Below are 22,391 nucleotides of genomic sequence, written 5' to 3' on the forward strand. Positions count from 1 at the left end.
GCTTTTCTTACAAGAAAATTTTGGACTTCCACAAGGCATTTGATATGAACAATATCCATTGATATTCCCCTATTCTACATTAGTTACCTCTTCAAAAAGAAAATCAATACTGTTTGGCTGCACTTTACAAGCTGTGCTGGCCCTTCCTGATCTGCTGACTATTTTCTACATGTTTAACCATCCTATCCTTATCGATTCTTGTAGTTTACCAACACTGTTGGACTAACTCCCTGTTTTCCTCTAGCGCCTTTCTTAAATATTGGACTGATTTCAGAATTTTCAAATCTAAAAGAATCATTCCAGAATTGAGAGAACTTTGAAAGGTTATACGGCGTGTCTGCAAGTTCTCACCCACTTCCTTTGAACTGATTTCAAATGTGCAACAAATGCTAAGGGTGTTCAGTAAAGTACATCTTTGCTTCTCATTTTTGCCAACTTGTTTGCAAAGAATCGCAATTTTCAGATGCATCTGTGTGGATAAGTGACTGTTTTGCATGTTAAAGAGTTGAAATGGTCATCAGACTGACAAATGTGATGGCGTATAGAACTGTTTTTAGACATTGCTGAGTGATTGGCTGGTGTTGTGTAGCATGAAACGTCACTTTTCAAAAAGAATCCAAATTCCACCAGTAATTTTCAGTGTTCATTGTCAGTGGAGCCAAGTCGATAATTGGAATAGAGCTATTTGATGTTTGCAGGGTTATTTTCCAACTTTTGTGTTGCTGAAGTGCCACGAGCTGCATATTATTCTCTGGCTATTTAAATCGATTGTTTAAAACTCATACATTGTTCTGGAGGGAGAAGCTCTATTCCTATAGTGCAGAGTTGTTAAGTTTATAAATTTCATTGGTGCGATTTCTGCTTCTGAATTATTTTTCAGCCTCCTTGTAGTTAATGGATTGAAATCCCTGGGTGAAAGTTTGAGATTGCAAGTCTCGGGTATTTTGTGGCATCCTCTGAAATGCGCTTCATTCCATGTTCATCATTTGCTGCCTCCTCTGTTTTGTCTTAGTCCACAAATATAAGGGCCTCCTGTTTGGTGTAGTTTTTCAAGCTAGAAGAACAAAACACAATTTGACTGCGTGTATAACAAAGAAAGTAAGATTTATTTGGGTCTTTCATGACCACCAGATGTTCCAAGACACTTTACACCTGATGAATACTTTTTGAAATTTCATTGTGGTAATGTGGAAAACATGGGAACCAATTTGCAGATGGCAAGCTTCCACAAATAGCGACGTGATGACAACCAGAATCTTTTTTGTATCATGCTTATTGAGTGAGAAACGTTGGCCAGATAACTCCCCTGCTGTGTTTATAAAAAAAAAATAGTTTCACAGATCTTTTACAGCTGAGGGGGGAGACCTTGGCTCAATGTCTCATCAGAAAGGTGGCACCTTCATAGAATCCCCAGTGCAGAAGGTGGTGATTCGGCCTGTCGAGTCTATATTGACCCTCTGAAAGAGAACCCCATCCAGGCCACTCCCCTGCCTTATCCCTATTCTTCAGCAGTACATAATTCCTGCAGTACTGTACAGGAGTGTCAACTTTGACTTTTGTGCTCAAGTCCCAGAGAGTTGAATTTGAATGTACAACTTATGACTCTGAAGTGAGAATGCTGAGCCACAGCTGACCCAAGGAAGTGTAGGGTTAATTCTTTCAAAAAAAAAATGATCAGAACAAAACAATTGGAATAGCATAATGGGCTTTAATTTTAGGTTTGCCATTTTTAAGTCTGGAACCTAATAATGGAAGCAGTCCCTCAATCAATTTCACTGTTCAGTTAGAAAATGGCTGATCCGCATCTTAATTCAACTTATCCATCTTCCAACAAAATATATCAATTTCTGTTTTGAAATTGCCTATTGACCTCGCCTCAATTGCATTTTTGGTGAGGATGTTCCAGATTCCCACTAACCTTTTGAGGAAGCGTTTCCAGCCATCACCCTGAATTCTCTACTCTGCTAATATCCACTGGTTCTGAACTGCCCCACCAGAGGTAATAGAGCCTATGAAATTCTAAATTAATAAACACCTTGTTGGACTGATTTATTCTAATTTGTATTGTTACCAAAGTGTATACATATGCAACAATGCAGAATCACACCTATATTTAGAGACGGTGATTCCATTATGAATACTCCCATGCAGTGATTTGCTTATACTTAAATAATAATTTTCCTTTTATCATTGCATGTCATGCACATTATTAAATCCTGGTGAAACAAGATTCAGACAGGAGATAGTGTGCTAAATTTAACGTAGTGAAACTAAGGTACATATTCCCTGTACCCCCTTGCACATAAAATCATGATAAATGCCATTTTTATGTCTTACAACCCCATTATCAGCCGAAAGATATTAATTTGATGCACTGGCCCTAATTTAATGTATGTTCATCCTACAGACTTCCCAAGATCGTGACGTCCTCGGATGGTGTGGACTAGCTCACGCTTCAGTTAGATCACCCCTTAGCCTTCTATACACAAGGGAATATAAGCTGGTCCATTCCACCTGTCCTCATAAGTTAACCTTCTGATGAATCTGTGAATGCACTCGAGGCCAATCTTGTCTCATGAGGCTTGCTGCCCAGACTCACGCAATTTTCAGTGTCAATTCTCTTCCAGGAAAGTTAACCTGAAGAGGTTTTATGCTTCTCTCTGGGATTTGCATTTCTCTCATTCTTTGTTTCTCATTGCTTTCTGTTTCTTTTCTCCTGCTTAATTGTCCAATAAAATTTACTCCGCGCTACATCTCTCTTCTCAGCAACTGTCTCCTGCTCTGACTTATTCCATATGGATTCCAACTGAAGTTCCACCCTTCATGCACCGGATTCACCCATGATCGACATCTTCAAGATATTCTGAATTTTTTTTGACGTTGCTCTTATCAAATCCTGAGATCTATACTCCGCGCCGTGTATTGCTTCATACACACTGGACCTCTGAAAGTGAATCTGTGCTACTGAAAACAAAGTTGTCCTGGTCCGTAGTTCTGTTTCACCCTTTGCCTCACTTGGTGCTTTAACACGAATCCATTTTTCATCCTTTCTGACTCAAATGGTTGCAACCTTCCTACTGCCCCCTAGATACATAGAAAATAGGAGTAGGTAATTTGGCCCTTCGAGCCCTCTATCATTCAATATGATCATAGCTGATTCTCTCTTTTTTTGTTTTTTTTAAGATAAATTCTGAGCAGCCAATTCTTTTTTTCCAATTAAGGGACAATTTTGCCGTTGCCAATTCGGCTACCTGCACATCTTCTTGCATTGTGGGGGTGAGACCCACACAGAAATGAGGAGAATTTGCAAACTCCTCACAGACAGTGACCTGAGGTCGGGATCGATCCCGGGTCCTTGGCTCTGTGTGGCAGCAGTGCTAACCACTGTGCCACTGTGCTGCCCGGCTGATCCCCTATTTCAGCAGCATACTCCCGCACTCTTTCCATTCCCCTTGATGCCATCAGAGTCCAGAATTCTATCTATTTCCTTAATATATTTAGCGACTTGGCCTCCATAGCCTTCTGTGATAAGAGAATTCTACAGGTTCACCACCCTCTGAGTGAAGAGGTTTCTTCTTGTCTCTCCTAAATGGCCCACCCCATATCCTGAGACTGTGACCCCTTGTTATAGGTGCTCCAGCCAGAGGAAACATCATCTCTGCATCCAGTTTGTCCAGCATTGTCAGAATTGTATCTATTTCAATGCTTCTAAATTCCAGTGAATACAGGCCTAGTCGCCCCAACCTCTCATGGCAATCCTGCCGTCTCAGGAATCAGTCCGGTGAATCTTCACTGCACTCCATCTATTTGGAAGCGTAAGCCTTTCTTGGATAAGGAGACCAAAACATGCAATACTCCAGATGTGGTATTGCCAAGGCCGTATACAGCTGTTGCAAGACATCCTTGCTCCTGTATTCAAGTCCTCTTGGAAAGAAGGCCAACATATCATTTGTCTTGCTAACTGCTTGCTGCTCCTGCATGCTTGCTTTCGATAATTGGTGCACAAGGATACTCTAATCCCTTTGGACATTAACATTTCCCAATTTATCACTATTTAAATGATACTTTGCCATTTAACTTTTCCTACCAAAGTGGTAATTTCACACTTGTCTGCCATTTATTTGCCCATTCACTCAACTTGTCTGCGTCGCCTTGAAGCCTCTTAACATCATTCTCACCACTCTCATTCCCACCAATTTTTGTGTCATCGGCAAACTTGGAAACACCATATTTGGTTCCCTCATCCAAATCATTGATGTATATTGTGACTAGCTGGGGCCCAGGCACTGCTCCCTACTAGTCATGCCTGCCACTTTGGAAAAGACCCATTTATTCCAACTGTTTCCTGTCAACCAATTCTCAATCCATACCAGTACATTGTGGGACTTTATCAAAAGCAAAGAGTGGCACGATGGCACAGTTGTTAGCACTGCTGCCTCACGGTGCCGAGGACCTGGGTTCAATCCCGTCCCTGGGTCACTGAGTTTGCACATTCTCCAGTGTCTGCGTGGGTCCCACCCCCACAAGCCCAAAGATGTGCATGGTAGGTAGATTGACCAAGCTAAATTGCCTCTTGATTGGGGAAAAAAAAATTGGATACTCTAAATTTATTAAATAAATCTTCCTGAAAATCCAAATACATCACATCCGCTGGTTCTCCCTTTATCATTCTGATGTCCTCAAAAAAAACCCCAGTAGGCTTATCAAACATGACTTCCCTTTCATGAATCCATGTTGACTTTGTCTAACCACGTTGGTATTTTCTAAGTGCCCCGTTATCACATCCTTTATAATACACACTTTGCAATTTTCCTACTACTCATGTTAGGCTAACTGGTCTGGAATTCACTGTTTACTCCCTCCGCTCTTTTTTTTTTTAAATAGTGGGGTTACATTTGCCACCCTCCAATCTGATGGAACTGTTTCAGAATCTACAGAATTTTGGAAGATGGCAACGAACGCATCCACTATTTCCATGGCCACCTCCATTAGTATCCTGAGATGTAGATTATCTGGCCCTGGGGATTTGTCAGCTTTCAGTCCCATTAATTTCTCAAAATATTTTCTAGCGATACTAATTTCCTTCAATTCCTGCTTCTCACGAGACCCTTAGTTCCCCAGCATTTCTGGGAAGTTTTGTTTTTTCCTCTGAAGACAGAACTAAAATATTGAAAAGTGTTGAATTTTGAATACAAACTATTGAAAAGAATCCTGGTTTTTTGAGGACCCGAGTTTGAATACAGGTCAAAAGCAAGCTATTAAGTACCCTTTTTACTATGTTTTTGCAGGCAAGAAGGTACTTCTGTTTCTGAAATTGACAGAGATAGTTCTTTCAAATTAACCTCGGTAAGTAAGGACATTTTAGAAGGTTTATATAACTGCATGAGACATTTTTGTGATTTAAAAAAAAATACAAACAAGTGTTATTACAGAATAAATTTATTCTCTTAGTTTATGGATCTGAAATTATTTTAATTTGCTCCAAATGCAAGAATATAATGTAAAAGGAGTGTTCTAGTGGTTAAGTTCTTTAAGAGAAGATCCGAATAGATTGTATTAGAATAATTTAGACCTTGGTGGTAGTCATGGAGGCAGATTCAATCAGGACTTTTGAAAGGGAATTGCATAAGCCCCTTGAGAGAAAAAAAAATTTCAGGGCTACAGGAGAGTGGGGCTAGTTTAAATAGCTCATGAGAGCAGGCATAGACTCAGTGGGCAAAATGATCTCCTGTGCTTTCAGTGCTCTATGATTCTATACCAGCTTTGAATTCAAGCAAGGTAATCCTAGAGTCCAATGGTATGAAATGGTGCTTTGGGAAAAAACGTTTTGTGCCATTGTCATATATGATTGTATGAAGCACGGAATTCCACATTGCAAGACTTTTAAGAGAAAAATGAAGTTAATTCACTTCTAACCATAAGTTAATAAAACATCCAATGAAGTCCAATGGTTCTTGCTAGACCAATTGAGTGCTGCTTCCTCCTGTGTTTCGGTAATTGGTGCTTTACCTGAACAAATGCTGATGATGATTTTCATCCTCCAAACTATTTGTTTTATTTTGAATGTTTTTAATATTTGTTTTCTCCAGCACTGTTTCTTGCCACGATCAGGTCTAATTATTTTCATCTTGACAGTTTTTCTGCTTGCCTGATGAATTTCTCTCTCGTTTGATGTGAAATTGTTAATGAGTTTGTGTAGAGTTGGTGAACAGCATGAAGCTGATGAATCAAACGGGTCATTTTCAGATTGGCAGGATGTAGACCTTAAAGATCGCCAATTCTTGGTCTCAGCTACTTGCAATTTATATTGATGGCTGATGTGAAAGTACCAAGTATAATGTATAATAACATTGCAAAGTTAGGTGGGAAAGTGAGTTGTGAGAAGGACCAAAAGTGTATAAACAAATTAAGTGCACAAGAACACAATGGGTGGAATATAATATGGGGAAATTTGCAAGTCCATTTTGGTAGGAAAAACAAAAGTAGAATGTTTTTTAAATGGTGTGGAAAAGGGATATTTTGGTGTTCAGAGGCACTTGGCGCTCTTGTACCCAAATTTCAACATGTAGGTACAACAAGCAATTAGGAAGGCCTTTATTACAAAGGGATTAAAGTGAAAGAGTTAAGAAGTCTGACTCATGATTATGCAAGGCTCTGGTGCAACCACCCTTGCAGTACCAGTACAGTTTCCTTATCCAAAGAAGAAAATACCTGGGAGGGAATACAGCAAAGGTTTATGAGACTGATCTTGAAATTAAAAGATTGTTTGATGAGGAACAATTGAGTAGATTAGACCCAAGTTACTTAGAAGAATAAAAAGTGATCTAATTTAAACATACATTTTTTAATGGGCTTGACAAGGTCGATGCTTGGAATAAAGCTGACCATTTTGGCTTAATACTTTCCTCTGACTCTTGTCAAGTTGATTACAAAGAATCATTCCTGATTTCTTCAATTATGATAAAAATTAAATCAACTCCTTCATTCTTCAATGTATATTTACTATCTATTTTATCTTAAACCTAAATAATAAAAAATGATTAAATTTATTTTTTCCCAAAACGGGACTTCTGTTTTGGATGTTTGCAAAATTGCAGTTGAGATCAAATCTATCTCAGCAAAGGAGAGACTGAATTATTGTCTCTATTGCAGGCAAATCATTTAATAGTGAGTGCAGGCAAATCATTTAATTTTACTGATGCATTTCTTCCTTATAGAAACTGATCTTGTCTTTACTAAAGCAGCCAATAAATAGCACTGGCAAACCCACCAGCCCTGTTGACCATGCAATGTCCTCCTTGCTAACATCTGGGATATTGAGCCAAAATTGAAAAAGTTGTCTCTCGGACTAGTCCAGCAACAGCCTGAGACCGTCATACTCACAGAATCATACCTTTCAGATAATGTCCCAAATACTGCCATCACCATTCCTGGATATATACTGTCCCACTGGCAGGCCAGACCCAGGTACAGCAGTATACAGTCAGGAGAGGGTTGCCCTGCAAGTCCTCGACATTGAGTCGAGACCCCATGAGGTCTTGTAGCACCAGGTCAAACATGGCCAAGGCATTCTCCTGCTGATAATCACATACCATCCCTTCTCAGCTGATGAATCAGTACCTCTCCATGTTGAACACCACTTGGGGGAAGCACTGAGTGTGATGAGGATGCAGGATATGCTCTCTGGTTGAAGAGTGATTCTGTAGTAACTCCACAGACCAAGCTGGTGGGATCCTATAGGACAGGTGCAGACTGGGTCTGCGGCGGGTAGTGAGGGAGCCAACAAGAGGGAAATATACTCATCCTCATGAACCTGCCTGCCGCAGATCTATCTGTCCACAGCAGTATCGGCAGGAGGTGACCGCTGCACAGTCCTTTTAGAGTCTAGGTCCAATTGAGGATATCTGCCATTGTGTTATGTCAGACTACCACCATGTGAAATGCGATAGACGTCAAACAGATCTAGTAACTTGAGGCTGGGCATCCATGAGGCTCTGTAAACCCTCAGCAGCAGCAGAATTGCACACAATCTGCATATCCCCCACTCCACCACTACCACCAAGCCCAAGAGATCAATCCTGGTTCAATGAAGAGTGCAGGAGGGCAAGCCAGGAGCAACCTAAAATTAAGATGTCAACCTGGTGAATCGACCACACAGGACAACTTCTTGCCAAATAGCAAGTGATGGACGGAGCTAAGCAATTCTACAACCAGTTGACTAAATTCAAGTTCTTGCCACATCCAGCCAGGAATGGTGGTAGACAATTAAACAACTCACTATAGGACAAAGCTCCACAAATGCCCCCATCCTTTATGATAGAGGCGCCCAGTATATTGGTGCAAAGGCATAGCTGAATCATTTGCAATAAACTTCAGCCAGATGTGCAGAGTGGATGACCCATCTCTGCCTAATTCGGAGGTCCCCAGCACACAAATGCCAGTCTTAGCTAACTTGGTTCACTCCATGATATCAAGAAACTGGATACTGCAAAGGCAGTGGGCCCTGACAATATTCCTGCAATGGAACTGAAGACTTGTGCTCCAGCACTTGCTGTTACGGCTACAACATTGGCACTGACCCGCTTAGCTCCGTCCATCACTTGCTACTTGGCAACATGGGCAGCACGGTAGCATTGTGGATAGCACAATCGCTTCACAGCTCCAGGGTCCCAGGTTTGATTCCGACTTGGGTCACTCTGTGTGGAGTCTATACGTCCTCCCCGTATGTGCGTGTGTTTCCTCTGGGTGCTCCGGTTTCCACCCACAGTCCAAAGATGTGCAGGTTAGGTGGATTGGCCATGATAAATTCCCCTTAGGGTCCAAAATTCCCCCTAGTGTTGGGTGGGGTTGCTGGGTTATGGGGATAGGGTGGAAGTGTTAACCTTGGGTAGGGTGCTCTTTCCGGGAGCTGGTGCAGACTCGATGGGCCGAGTGGCCTCCTTCTGCACTGTAAATTCTATGTAACCCAGGAATGTGGAACATTTGGTATGTCCTGTACCAAAGAAATTCAACCCGGCCAATTACCGTGCCACTCGATCATCAGTAAAGTGATGGAAGGGGGTCATAACACTATCAAGTGGCATTTACTTATCAAACAGCTGCTCACCAACTCCCAGCTGAGTCCTGCCTGGATCACTCTGCTCCTGACCTCATTACAGACTTGGTTCAAACAAGGACACAGGCTGAATTTGAGAGGCGAGGTGACTGTGACTGCCCTTTGGCATAAAGGAGTCGATTGGAATCTGGGAAAATTCTCCACTGGTTGGAGTTATACCTGGTGCAAAGGAAGATTTGTTATGGTGGTTGGAGGTCAATCATCTCAGTTCCAGGATATCTCTGGGTAGTATGCTGGGCCCAACCATCTTCAGCTGCTTCATCAATGATCTTCCTTCCATCATAAGGTCAGAGGTGGGGAATGTCACTGGCGATTGCACATTGCGACTCCTCACATGAAGAGTCAATATCAAAATGAAGAGTTCATATCCGAATGCAGCAAGATCTGGACAATATCCGGGCTTGAGGCTGTCATTCCAGGCCACGACCATCTCCCAAGAATAGAGAATCAAACCACCACTCCCTTAACCGCCAACAATGTTATTACCGAGACTTCCGGTTGAGGCTATGCGGAGCTAAGCCGCACGTTCGGCAGCTCCCGCCAGGAACGGACCTTTGGGCTGTTTTTAGGGCCCCCAGCGGCACTTTTTCGACTATTCCCGACGTGGGAAGGAGTCCGCAGCAGTTACCCATCGGTGTATGGCCTGGACCAGGAGTGGGGCAAGCAAGAGAGCGGTGGCAGCGCCTAAGAAAAAGCGAGGGAAGAAGCACAAGATGGCGGCCGGTGGAGACCTAGAGGAATGGAGGCAGTGGACGCAGGAGCAGCAGGAGACTCTCCAGCGCTGCTTTAGGGAGCTCAAAGTGGAGCTGCTAGAGCCGTTGAAGGCTTCCATTGACGAGCTGCTGGAGACTCAGACAGCCCAGGGGATGGCAATCCGGGAGATCCGACAGCAGGCCTCTGAAAGAGAGGATGAGGCCTCAGCCGTCGCGGTAAAGGTGGAGATGCACGAGGCGCTCCACAAAAAGTGGCAGGAGCGGTTCGAGGAGATGGAGAACCGGTCGAGGTGGAAAAATTTGCGGATCTTGGGCCTCCTGGAGGGGTTGGACTTGGAGCCTACGTGGTCGTCCTGCTGAATTCGCTGATGGGAGCTGGGTCCTTCCAGGGGCCCCTGGAGCTGGAGGGGGCCCACCAGAATACTGGCAAGGAGGCCCAAGCCGAATGAGCCGCCACGGGCGGTGCTGGTGCGGTTCCACCGGTTCGTTGACCGGGAGTGTGTGCTCAGGTAGGCCAAGAAGGGGCGGAGTAGCAGGTGGGAGAACGCGGTGGTGCGGATCTACCAGGACTGGAGTGCGGAGGTGGCTAAACGGAGGGCCGGGTACAACCGGACGAAGGCGGTGCTACACAGCAAAGGAGTGAAGTTTGGCATTTTGCAGCCGGCGCGTTTCTGGGTCACCTACAAGGACCGACACTTTTACTTCGAGTCCCCGGAGGAGGCGTGGGCCTTTGTGCAGGCCGAGAAGTTGGACTCAAACTGAGGGTTGGGTGCGGAAGTCTGTATGTAACTGTGTTATTTTCTGAGGGGGCTTTCTGTTAAATGCTGGTTCTGTGTGGTTTTCAGGGTGGGTGGGGCACTGTCTTTTTGCGTGGGTTCGGTGGATGGGCTTGAGGTGGGGGGTAGGTTTGTAGTGTGGGGAGCTGATGGTGAGAAGGGGGCTGGGGCCCCGCGAGGGGATTGGGCCGACAATGGGAGCTGCCTTAGAGGAGGCGGGGTTGGGCAGGTGGAAAGTGTGGGCTTTTACCCGCGCTGAGCGTGGATGGGGGCGGGGTTGGAGCTGAGAAGCGCGGGCTTTTTTCTTTTTTTCCCGCGTGCGAGGGGGAGGAGGAGAGCCTGCTGGTGGGCACTGGGGAGGAGGGGTAGCCTCACGCTGGGAGGGGTCGGAGGAGTGGCGGGAGTTGCCGGGGTCAGCAAAGAAGAACAAAGAAAATTACAGCACAGGAACAGGCCCTTCGGCCCTCCGAGCCTGTGCCGATCCTTTATCTAAACCTGTCTCCTATTTTCCAAGGTCTACTTCCCTCTGTTGCCACCCGTTCATATACCTGTCTAGATGCCTCTTAAATGATGCTATCGTGCCCGCCTCTACCACCTCCACTGGTAAAGCGTTCCAGGCACCCACCACCCTCTGCGTAAAAAAAACTTTCCACGCACATCTCCCTTAAACTTTCCCCCTCTCACCTTGAAATCGTGACCCCTTGTAACTGACACCCCCACTCTTGGAAAAAGCTTGTTGCTATCCACCCTGTCCATACCTCTCATAATTTTGTATACCTCAATCGGGTCCCTCCTCAACCTCCGTCTTTCCAACGAAAACAATCCTAATCTACTCAACCTTTCTTCATAGCTAGCACCCTCCATACCAGGCAACATCCTGGTGAACCTCCTCTGCACCCTCTCCAAAGCATCCACATCCTTCTGGTAATGTGGCGACCAGAACTGCACGCAGTATTCCAAATGTGGCCTAACCAAAGCCCTATACAACTGTAACATGACCTGCCTACTCTTGTACTCAATACCCCGTCCGATGAAGGCAAGCATGCTGTATGCCTTCTTGACCACTCTTATCAACCTGCGTTGCCACCTTCAGGGTACAATGGACCTGAACTCCCAGATCTCTGTACATGAATTTTCCCCAGGACTCTTCCATTGACCATATAGTCTGCTCTTGAGTTAGATCTTCCAAAGTGCATCACCTCACATTTGCCTGGATTGAACTCCATCTGCCATTTCTCTGCCCAACTCTCCAATCTATCTATATTTTGCTGTATTCTCTGACAGTCCGCCTCGCTATCTGCAACTCCACCAATCTTAGTACCATCTGCAAACTTGCTCATCAGACCACTTATACCTTCGTCCAGATCATTTATGTATATCACAAACAACAGTGGTCCGAGCACGGATCCTTGTGGAACACCACTAGTCAACTTTCTCCATTTTGAGACACTCCCTTCCACCACTACTCTGTCTCCTGTTGCCCAGCCAGTTCTTTATCCATCTAGCTAGTACACCCTGAACCCCATACGACTTCACTTTTTCCATCAACCTGCCATGGGAAACTTTATCAAATGCTTTACTGAAGTCCATGTATATGACATCTACAGCCCTTCCCTCATCAATTAACTTTGTCACTTCCTCAAAGAATTCTATTAGGTTTGTAAGACATGACCTTCCCTGCACAAAACCACGCTGCCCATCACTGGATAAGTCTATTTTCTTCCAAATGTGAATAGATCCTATCCCTCAGTATCTTCTCCAACAGTTTGCCTACCACTGACGTCAAGCTCACAGATCTATAATTCCCTGGGTTATCCCTGCTACCCTTCTTATACAAAGGGACAACATGAGCAATTTTTCAGTCCTCCGTGACCTCACCCGTGCTCAAGGATGCTGCAAAGATATCTGTTAAGGCCCCAGCTATTTTGTCCCTCGCTTCCCTCAGTAACCTGGGATAGATCCCATCCGGTCCTGGGGACTTGTCCACCATAATGCCTTTTAGAATACCCAAAACCTCCCCCTTCCTTATGCCGACATGACCTAGAGTATTTAAACATCTATCCCTAGCCTCAACATCCATCATGTCCCTCTCCTTGGTGAATACCGATGCAAAGTACTCATTAAGAAGCTCACTCATTTCCTCTGACTCCACGCATAAATTCCCTCTTTTGTCTTTGAGTGGGCCAATCCTTTCTCTAGTTACCGTCTTGCTCCTTATATCTGAATAAAAGCCTTTGGGATTTTCCTTAACCCTGTTAGCCAAAGATATTTCATGATCCCTTTTAGCCCTCTTTATTGAGCGTTTGAGATTTGTCCTACTTTCCCGATATTCCTCCAAAGCTTCATCAGTTCTGAGTCGCCTCGATCTTATGTATGCTTCCTTTTCATTTTAGCTAGTCTCACAATTCCACCCGTCATCCATGGTTCCCTAATCTTGCCATTTCTATCTCATTTTCACAGGGACATGTCTGTCCTGCACTCTAATCAACCTTTCCTTAAAAGACTCCCACATTTCAAATGTGGATTTACCCTTAAACAGCTGCTCCCAATCCACATTCCCAAGCTCCTGCCGAATCTTGTTATAGTTGGCCTTTCCCCAATTTAGCACTCTTCCTTTAGGACCACTCTCGTCTTTGTCCATGAGTATTCTAAAACTTATGCAATTGTGATCGCTATTCCCAAAGTAATTGCTGACTGAAACGTCAACCCCCTGGCCGGGATCATTCCCCAATACCAGGTCCAGTATGGCCCCTTCCCGAGTTGGACTATTTACATACTGCTCTAAAAAACTCTCCTGGATGCTCCTTACAAATTCTGCTCCATCTACGCCTCCAACACTACATGAGTCCCATTCAATGTTGGGGAAGTTAAAATCTCCCATCATAACCACCCTATTGCTCCTACATTGTTCTATAATCTGTCTACATATTTGTACCTCTACTTCACGCTCGCTTTTGGCAGGCCTATAGTAACGTCCCAACAATGTTACTGCACCCTTCCTATTTCTTAGCTCTATCCATATTGCCTCAGTGCTCGAATCCTCCATCATGCCCTCCTTAATCACAGCTGTGATATCATCTCTAACCAGTAATGCAACTCCTCCACCCCTTTTACCTCCCTCTCTATCCCTCCTGAAGCATTAATACCCTGGGATATTTAGTTACCAGTCTTGCCCATCCCTCAACCAAGTCTCAGTAATACCAATAACATCATATTCCCAGGTACTAATCCAAGCCCTAAGTTCATCTGCCTTACCTGCTACACTTCTCGCATTAAAACAAATGCACCTCAGACCACTTGTCCCTTTGCGCTCATCATCTCTTCCCTGTCTATTCTTCCCCTTAGTCACATTGATTTTATTATCCAGTACCTTACTGGCTTTAATTGCTGCCTCTTTACTGACCTCTAACTTCCTAATCTGGTTCCCATCCCCCACATTAGTTTAAAACCTCCCCAACAGTATTCGCAAAAGCACCCCGAGGACATTTGTTCCAGTCCTGCCCAGGTGCAGACCATCCGGTTTGTAATGGTCCCACTGCCCCCAGAACCGGTTCCAATGACTCAAAAATCTGAACCCCTCCCTCCTGCACCATCTCTCCAGCCACGTATTCATTCTGACTATTCTTAAATTTCTACTCTGACTGTTTCGCGGCACTGGTAGCAATCCTGAGATTGCTACCTTTTGAGGTCCTACTTTTTGAACTTATCTCCTAACTCCCTAAATTCTGATTGTAGGGCCTCATCCTGTTTTTTTACCTATACCGTTGGTGCCTATATGCACCACGACAACTGGCTGTTCACCCTCCCCCTTCAGTATGTCCTGCAGCCGTTCTGAGACATCCCTGACCTGTGCACCCGGGCGGCAACATACCATTCGGGAGTCTCATTTTCGACCACAGAAACGCCGGTCTACTCCCCTTACGATTGAATCCCCTATGACTGTATACCTGTTTTGGAGGGAGATGACCGCAGGGGACACCTGCACTGCCTTTCTGCTCTTTCTCTGCCTTTTGGTCACCCATTCCCTGTCTCCCTCCCTTAAACAAGGCTTAAGGCAGTACCTTCCAAACTAGCAGCTTGTAGGAACATGTCCTCTGGAGGTTCTCCTCCAAGTCATCACCACCCTGGTTTGGAACTATAGCACCATTCCTTCAAAATCTTGGAACACGCCAACAACCCTGTGGATGTATGTACATACATCACAGGAACTGTTGTGGTTCAAGGCGGCAGCTCAGCACCACATTAGAGGGAAATTAGGGATGGGGGATAACTGCTGGCCCAGCCAGTTATACCCACATAACACAAATCAATGAAAAAAAAATATCACGGCTTTGGTGGATGCGGCTCCCGGGTTGGGAAGTAATTTTAAAAGTTGCGTAAATCACAAATTAGAAATACAAAGATTCTGGTAAAGGATTAAATCTATATTTCTATTTCACACAAGATAGTAAAATTGGAAGAATATGAAAGGAAAATGACAACAGTTTAATCCTGCTATACAAACAGAAAATCTGAAGAATGTGAAGCATATTAAGAGGACTTTAGGATAGTGAAAATGTCTGCTTAAAATATGTCCATATTAAAGAAACGACTACAATACACAAGCTTGCGTTCGACTAAGTGGGATGAAAGAGACCGTGTGGAAGACCCATCTCCTGTTCGTTTTTCCTAACTTTTTTCTAAAATAGATTTAGAGTACCCAATTATTTTTTTCCCCAATGAAGGGGCAATTTAGTATGGCCAATCCACCTAACCTGTAAGTCTCCGTAATACCAATAACATCATATTCCCAGGTACTGATCCAAGCCCTAAGTCCATCTGCCTTACCTGCTACACTTCTCGCATTAAAACAAATGCACGACAGACCGCCTGTCTCTTTGCGTTCACGAGCAGGAGTCAGCTGACCTACGGGAGTATTATGGAGGGAGTAACGCGGCTAGGAGGGGTCCTAGCTTGGGGGAGGGGGGGGGGGGGGTACTGGGTTGCTGCTGGAATGGCCAGGAAGGAGCTGGAGTATGCAGGGGGGGGTCGGGATGGGGGTTTGCCGCCGTGGGGAACGGGCCGAGCGGGGGGGCACTGGCCAGTGGCGGGCAGGGGAAGGTTTATGGCTAGTTGGTGGGGGAGGGGGGCAGGGAGCCCCCCTGATCCGGCTGATAACTTGGAATGTGAGGGAACTGAATGGGCCGTGTGTTTATGCATCTGAAGGGGCTGAAGGCGGACGTGGCCATGCTTCAGGAGACGCATCTGAAAGTGGCGGACCAGGTTAGACCGAGGAAGGGATGGGTAGGCCAAGTGTTTCATTCAGGGCTGGATGCAAAAAATCGGTGGTGGCGAACCTGGTGGGAAAGAGGGTGTCGTTTGAGGCGTCAAATGTGGTGGCGGACCGCGGAGGGAGGTATGTGATTAAATCTATATTTAAATCAGCGGTAAGCTGCAGAGGGAGCGGGTGGTGCTGGTGAACGTATACGCCCCGAACTGGGACGATGCGGGTTTTATGCGGCGCATGTTGGACCGCATTCAAGATCTGGAGACGGGGGGGGGGGGGGGGGTACTTCAATACAGTGCTGGATCCCCCATTGGATCGATCCAGGTCCAGGACAGGGTAGGAGGCCATCGGTGGCAAAGGTGTTGAGGGGGTTTATGGACCAGATGGGAGGGGTGGATCCTTGGAGGTTTGCGAGGCCGATGGCCAGGGAGTTTTCATTCTTCTCCCATGAACATAAGGCCTATTCCCGGATCGATTTTTAAAATTATGAGCAGGGGGCTGGTTTCGAGGGTGGAGGATGCCGAATATTCGGCGATAGTCATTTCGGATCATGCCCTGCACTGGGTGGACCTCGAGCTGGGGGAGGAGAGAGACCAGCGCCCGCTTGGAGGTGGGGCTGCTGGCAGATGAGGAGGTGGGCGGGCGGGTTCGAGGATGTATCAAGAGGACCTGGAGGCCAATGATAATGGGGAGGTTTGAGTGGGGACGGTCTGGGAGGCATTGAAGGCGGTGACTAGAGGGGAGTTGATCTCCATCCGAGCCCATAGGGAGAGGCTGGTGGGGGAGTTGGTGAAGGTGGATAGGAGATACGCGGAGGCTCCGGAGGAGGGATTGCTGGAGGAGCGGCGTAGTCTTCAGGCCAAGTTCGACTTACTGACCGCCAGAAAGGCGGAAGCTCAGTGGAGGAAGGCACAGGGAGCGGTTTATGAATATGGGGAGAAGGCGAGTAGGATGCTGGCGCATCAGCTCCGTAAGCGGGATGTGGCCAGGGAGATTGGTGGAGATAAGGATAGGGGAGGGAATGTGGTGCGAACGGGGGCAGGCATCAATGGGGTCTTCAGGGACTTGTATCGGTCTGAACCCCCAGTGGAGGGGGGGATGGGGCGCTTCTTGGACCGGCTGAGATTCCCTAAGGTGGAGGAGGGGCAGGTGGAAGGACTGGGGGCGCTGGAGGAGCTGGTCAAAGGGATAGGGAGCATGCAGTCGGGGTAGGCGCCGGGGCCGGATGGGCTCCCGGTCGAATTCTATAAAATGTATATAGACCTGCTGGATCCCCTGTTGGTTAGGACCTTTAACGAGGCAAGGGAGGGGGGGCTTTGCCCCCGACTATGTCATGGGCGCTGATTTCCTTGATCCTTAAGCGGGACAAGGACCCCGTGCAGTGTGGATCATACAGGCCGATCTTGCTGTTAAATGTAGACGCCAAGCTGTTGGCGAAGATCTTGGTCACGAGGATAGAGGACTGTGTGCCGTGGGTCATTCATGAGGACCAGACTGGGTTCGTGAAGGGAAGGCAGCTGAACACCAACATACGGAGGCTCTTGAATGTCATTATGATGCCGGCGGTAGCGGGGGAAGCGGAGATAGTGGTGGCGCTAGACACGGAGGAGGCCTTTGATCGGGTTGAGTGGGGGTACTTGTGGGAGGTGCTGGAAATGTTTGGGTTTGGGGAGGGGTTTGTCAGATGGGTGAGGTTGTTATATGAGGCCCCGATGGCGAGCGTGGCCACGAATAGGAGGAGATCAGAGTACTTTCGGTTATACCGAGGGACGAGACGGGTGTCCCTTGTCCCCCTTGCTCTTTGCGTTGGCGATCGAACCCCTGGCCATGGCGTTGAGGGAGTCGAGGAACTGGAGGGGACTGGTGCGGGGTGGGGAGGAGCACCGAGTGTCGCCTTATGCGCATGACTTATTGCTATATGTGGCGGACCCAGTGGGGGGAATGCCGGAGGTGATGATTCTCAGGGACTTTGGGGACTTCTCAGGGTATAAGCTCAACCTGGGTAAGAGCGAGCTGTTCGTTGTGCACCCGGGGGACCAGGAGGAGGGGATTGGTAGGCTCCCACTAAAAAGGGCGGAGAGGAGCTTTAGGTACCTGGGAGTCCAGGTGGCCAGGAGCTGGGGGGCCCTACACAAACTTAACCGTACAAGGCTGGTGGAGCAAATGGAGGAGGAGTTTAAAAGATGGGACATGTTGCCGCTGTCGCTGGCGGGCAGGGTACAGTCAGTCAAGATGATGGTGCTCCTGAGATTTTTGTCCCTGTTCCAGTGCCTCCCCATCCTTATCCCGAAGGTCTTTTTTAGGAGGGTCAACAGGAGTATTACGGGATTTGTATGGGCGCACGGGACCCCAAGGGTGAGAAGGGTGTTTTTTTGGAACGGGGCAGGGACGGGGGGGGGGGGGGGCTGGCGCTGCCCAACCTTTGTGGGTACTATTGGGCTGCCAACGCAGCGATGGTGCGTAAGTGGGTAATGGACGGGGAAGGGGCAGCATGGAAGAGGATGAAGATGGCGTCCTGTGTGGACACTAGCTTGGAGGCGCTCCCTCCAACGAGGTATACCACGAGCCCGGTGGTGGCGGCTACCCTCAAAATTTGAGGGCAATGGCAACGGCACAGGGGGGAGATGGGGCCCTCGATACGGGGGAACCACTGGTTTGTTCCAGGGAGAATAGGTGGCGGGTTCCTGAGTTGGCACAGGGCAGGTGTTCGGAGGTTGAGGGACCTGTTTGTTGATGGAAAGTTTGCGAGCCTAGTTGAGTTAGAGGAGAATTTTGAGCTCCCCCGGGGAACATTTTTAGGTATATACAGGTAAGGGCGTTTGTCAGGCGGCAGGTGGTGGGGTTCCCTCTGTTGTCCCCACATGGGGTCCAGGACAGGGTGCTTTCGGGGGTGTGGGTTGGAGGGGGGCGGATTTCGGTCATATACCAAGTGATGCAGGAGGTAGACGAGGCCTCGGTGGAGGAGCTGAAGGGTAAATGGGAAGAGGAGCTGGGTGAAGAGATTGAGGAGGGGACGTGGCCGGATGCTCTGGAAAGAGTGAACTCCTCTTCATGTGCGAGGCTTAGCCTCATGCAGTTCAAGGTGCTACATAGGGCTCATATGACCGGGACGAGTATGAGTAGGTTCTTTGGGGTCGAAGACAGGTGCACAGGGAGCCCAGCGAACCATGCCAATATGTTCTGGGCATGCCCAGCGCTGGGGGAATTTTGGAAGGGGGTAGCAAGCACGGTGTCGAGGGTGGTAGGATCCAGGGTCAAGCCAGGCTGTGGACTCGCAATATTTGGAGTTGCAGTGGATTCGGGAGTGCAGGAGGCGAAAGAGGCCGGTGTTCTGGCCTTTGCAAACTCAGCACACAGTGACCCGTGGCCGGGATCGAACCTGGGTCCTCGGCGCTGTAGGCAGCCAGTGCTGACCATTGCGCCACAATGCCGCCTTTCTACCCTTGTAAAATTAATTAAAGGTATGTGTAAAGGGGAATAAATCAGTCTGCAGATGAGAGAAATGAACTATTGCAGCTATTTACATCAGATATTCTGAACATTCGGAAAGAGTTCAAGGCCATCTGTTTTGTCAGATCTTTAAAGGCTGCAAGAAGTGAGCAACATCTAAAGCAAATCATAATACCTTGAAATAGAGCTGTCATATTTTAATTTTTAAAAAATTAATGTGTAATCATGACATCTTTCATTGACTGTATGACGGGTGCTGCACTGAGCAACAAAACATTACACAAAATATTAATCCAACATAACACTTTTGGATGTTTGTTTAGGCCAGTTGATCAGCTTCATGGGATTAACATTTTATAAAGTAAATTTAAATTTGGTTGGGAAAATCAGATTTTCAACACCAACAATATTAACATTTGATATCTCTAGTTCTAATTGGAAGCTTTAGTGAATACTTAAAATTAGGTATTGGAGATGCATTTGGTGCAAATCTGTTCTACTGATTTTTCCTCTTAATAGATTTCCTTTGCAAATTACATAGAATTTACAGTGCAGAAGGAGGCCATTCGGCCCATCGAGTCTGCACCGGCTCTTGGAAAGAGCATCCTACCCAAGGTCAACACTTCCACCCTATCCCCATAACCCAGTAACCCCACCCAACACTAAGGGCAATTTTGGACACTAGGGGCAATTTAGCATGGCCAATCCACCTAACCTGCCCATCTTTGGACTGTGGGAGGAAACCGGAGTACCCGGAGGAAACCCACGCACACACTGGGAGGATGTGCAGACTCCGCACAGACAGTGACCCAAGCCGGAATCGTACCTGGGACCCTGGAGCTGTGAAGCGATTGTGCTATCCACAATGCTACCGTGCTGCCCCAAATTGTAGTCATTTGGTCTGGCAACGATGTAACCTAATTGATAACAGATTGACAAAATCAAAATTTTCTGTTTTCCCATCTATCTTTTAGAATTCACCTGCTGAAACATGTTTTCCCATTTATCTTTTAGAATTCACCAACTGAAACCTATGATTTAAATGCGAATAAAGAGTTTGATGTGCCAAAAAGTCATGACATTTCTAATGCAGATAACAGAGTACGACCAGAAATTGCTCACCTTGATCTGAAGAGGGTGACTGAGACAGGTGACTGGGAAGGTAATTGCAGCGTTTATGTTGATTATTCTTACATTTTCTGAAGCATATAGTGCATGAAATTTTTTTTTCTTCAAAAAACTGATAGTGCTTGATTATGCCAATCATGTTTATTGAAATTTTTGGATATACTGAATGACTAACTTGCTATTGTGCAATATGAAATTTTGATTTGATAGTTTCATAAAAGATGCACTAGGTACAAGTGATGAAGATTATGGCACAGAAATTCTGACTCTTCACTTCTAACTCATTTTTGGCCTTCATTTAGAGGTAGAGTTTCTGCTGGATTAATTTGCACAAAAAGTAGGGCAGACCAGTAGACAAGATCAAGGAACTTAAGTGAAAATCAAAGTTGCAATATCTGCCGGGTTAATTATTTTTTGAATTGTTCAGGAAGTCAGCTTCCTCAATTAACCATGAATTAATCATAATGGTTCATTTGCATAAACAAACTTTGTTTCTTTACGTGCAAGAGCACATATGTGCACCTTTTATATATAAAAAAAAAAGTTTTAAGGGTTAGTAACTGACTACTGTACAGCAATGGAACTAGTAAATGTTGCAGTATAGTTTGTTAGTCATTGAATTTTGGAATAATGTCGGCGTGGGTCGGCTTCTTGTCAGGGCACCAGTCTGGGGGCGTTGGTAACTGCGTCTCTGCCACTCCCGCCGGCGCGGTACTCCACCAGCCCCGTGATGGTGGCGGCCCTGAGAGCTTGGGGCCAGTGGAAGCGGCATGTGGGAGTATTGGTCTGGGCCCCAATTTGTGATGACCACCAATTTGCGCAGATGCGTGACCGCAATTGTTGGAGAATCATGTCCCCAGTATTCTGGGATGGATAGCTGAGTTTCCCAAATATCCCACTACCACAATCATAAAAATCTCTTACTCGTACATTTTTAAAAAAAGGATACTAATTTTTCCTTTCTAACCAAAATCACTCCTGAACACATTTGGGACAGGTGAGAGCAATATAGTGCTGAGGCTGATGGCATAATAAACTGGATTAAGATTGCCTGAATTAATTTCATATAATATCTGATTACTGGTTAGAACTCCGATTTTCATTCGGTTTGGGTTGAGTATGCTTTAAGTAAAATGCCAATATTTAACTAACTCGTAAGTTTGGGAAATTTCAAATAATTTCCTAGCAAGCATGAAACCTAGAGCACAAAACTGTTGTATACTTTAGCATTAAGTTGCCAATTTTCTTTCAGACAATTCAGGTGGCTGAAGTTGAAATGCTGTGTTGAGCCAGCAATTCTGATCATCTTCTATTGGTATTGTGGTGCAGTAGGACCGCTTTATTTGTATTTATTCCAAGCTTGAAATGACTTGAGTGCTTAATGTTAACACAGATGTACAGAAATATTCCGGTTTCCAAAAGTAATTTTTTTTAAATTTTAACGTTTTGAGCACAAACACTAAGATTGGAATGATTCCCGGGTAGCGCAGTGGTTAGCACTGCTGCCTCGTGGCGCCGAGGTCCCAGGTTTAATCCTGGCTCTGACTCATTGTCCGTGTTGGGTTTGCACATTCTCCCCGTGTTTGAGTGGACTTTGCCCTCACAAACCAAAGATGTGCAGGGTAGGTGGACTGGCCATGCTGAATTTGTCATCTAAAGAAAATGTGCTTATACCATTTATTTCCTTTGAGCATGCTGTAATTGCGATTTTATTGTTGAATCATTAGAAAAACTGTTGTGTATTCTGGTTATTGAACTAGTGCCTATTCTGATAGTTGAGATGATCTCACATATTCTATTGGAAAGAGAGCAAGGAATTGTTCAGATATCCTAATCATCATTCAATTAAGGCATTTTGGGCAGAGCCAATGTAAGACCATAAGACCATAAGACATAGGAGTGGAAGTAAGGCCATTCGGCCCATCGAGTCCACTCCACCATTC

At 46.0% G+C, this 22,391-nt stretch overlaps 1 protein-coding gene across 3 annotated transcripts in view; it reads left to right on the forward strand.

Moving 5' to 3' along the window:
• Nucleotides 1–22,391, forward strand: part of LOC119965263 (protein FAM13B-like) — a 212,025-nt gene that overhangs the window by 95,246 nt on the left and 94,388 nt on the right. For all 3 annotated transcript variants that reach the window (XM_038795769.1, XM_038795770.1, XM_038795771.1), the window contains 2 exons: nt 5,289–5,346; nt 20,335–20,482. In XM_038795769.1, coding sequence (XP_038651697.1) covers nt 5,289–5,346; nt 20,335–20,482 — 206 coding nt within the window. The remainder of the gene's footprint in view (nt 1–5,288; nt 5,347–20,334; nt 20,483–22,391) is intronic.

The sequence above is a fragment of the Scyliorhinus canicula genome, chromosome 4, assembly GCF_902713615.1.
Source record: "Scyliorhinus canicula chromosome 4, sScyCan1.1, whole genome shotgun sequence".
Taxonomy (NCBI): domain Eukaryota; kingdom Metazoa; phylum Chordata; class Chondrichthyes; order Carcharhiniformes; family Scyliorhinidae; genus Scyliorhinus; species Scyliorhinus canicula.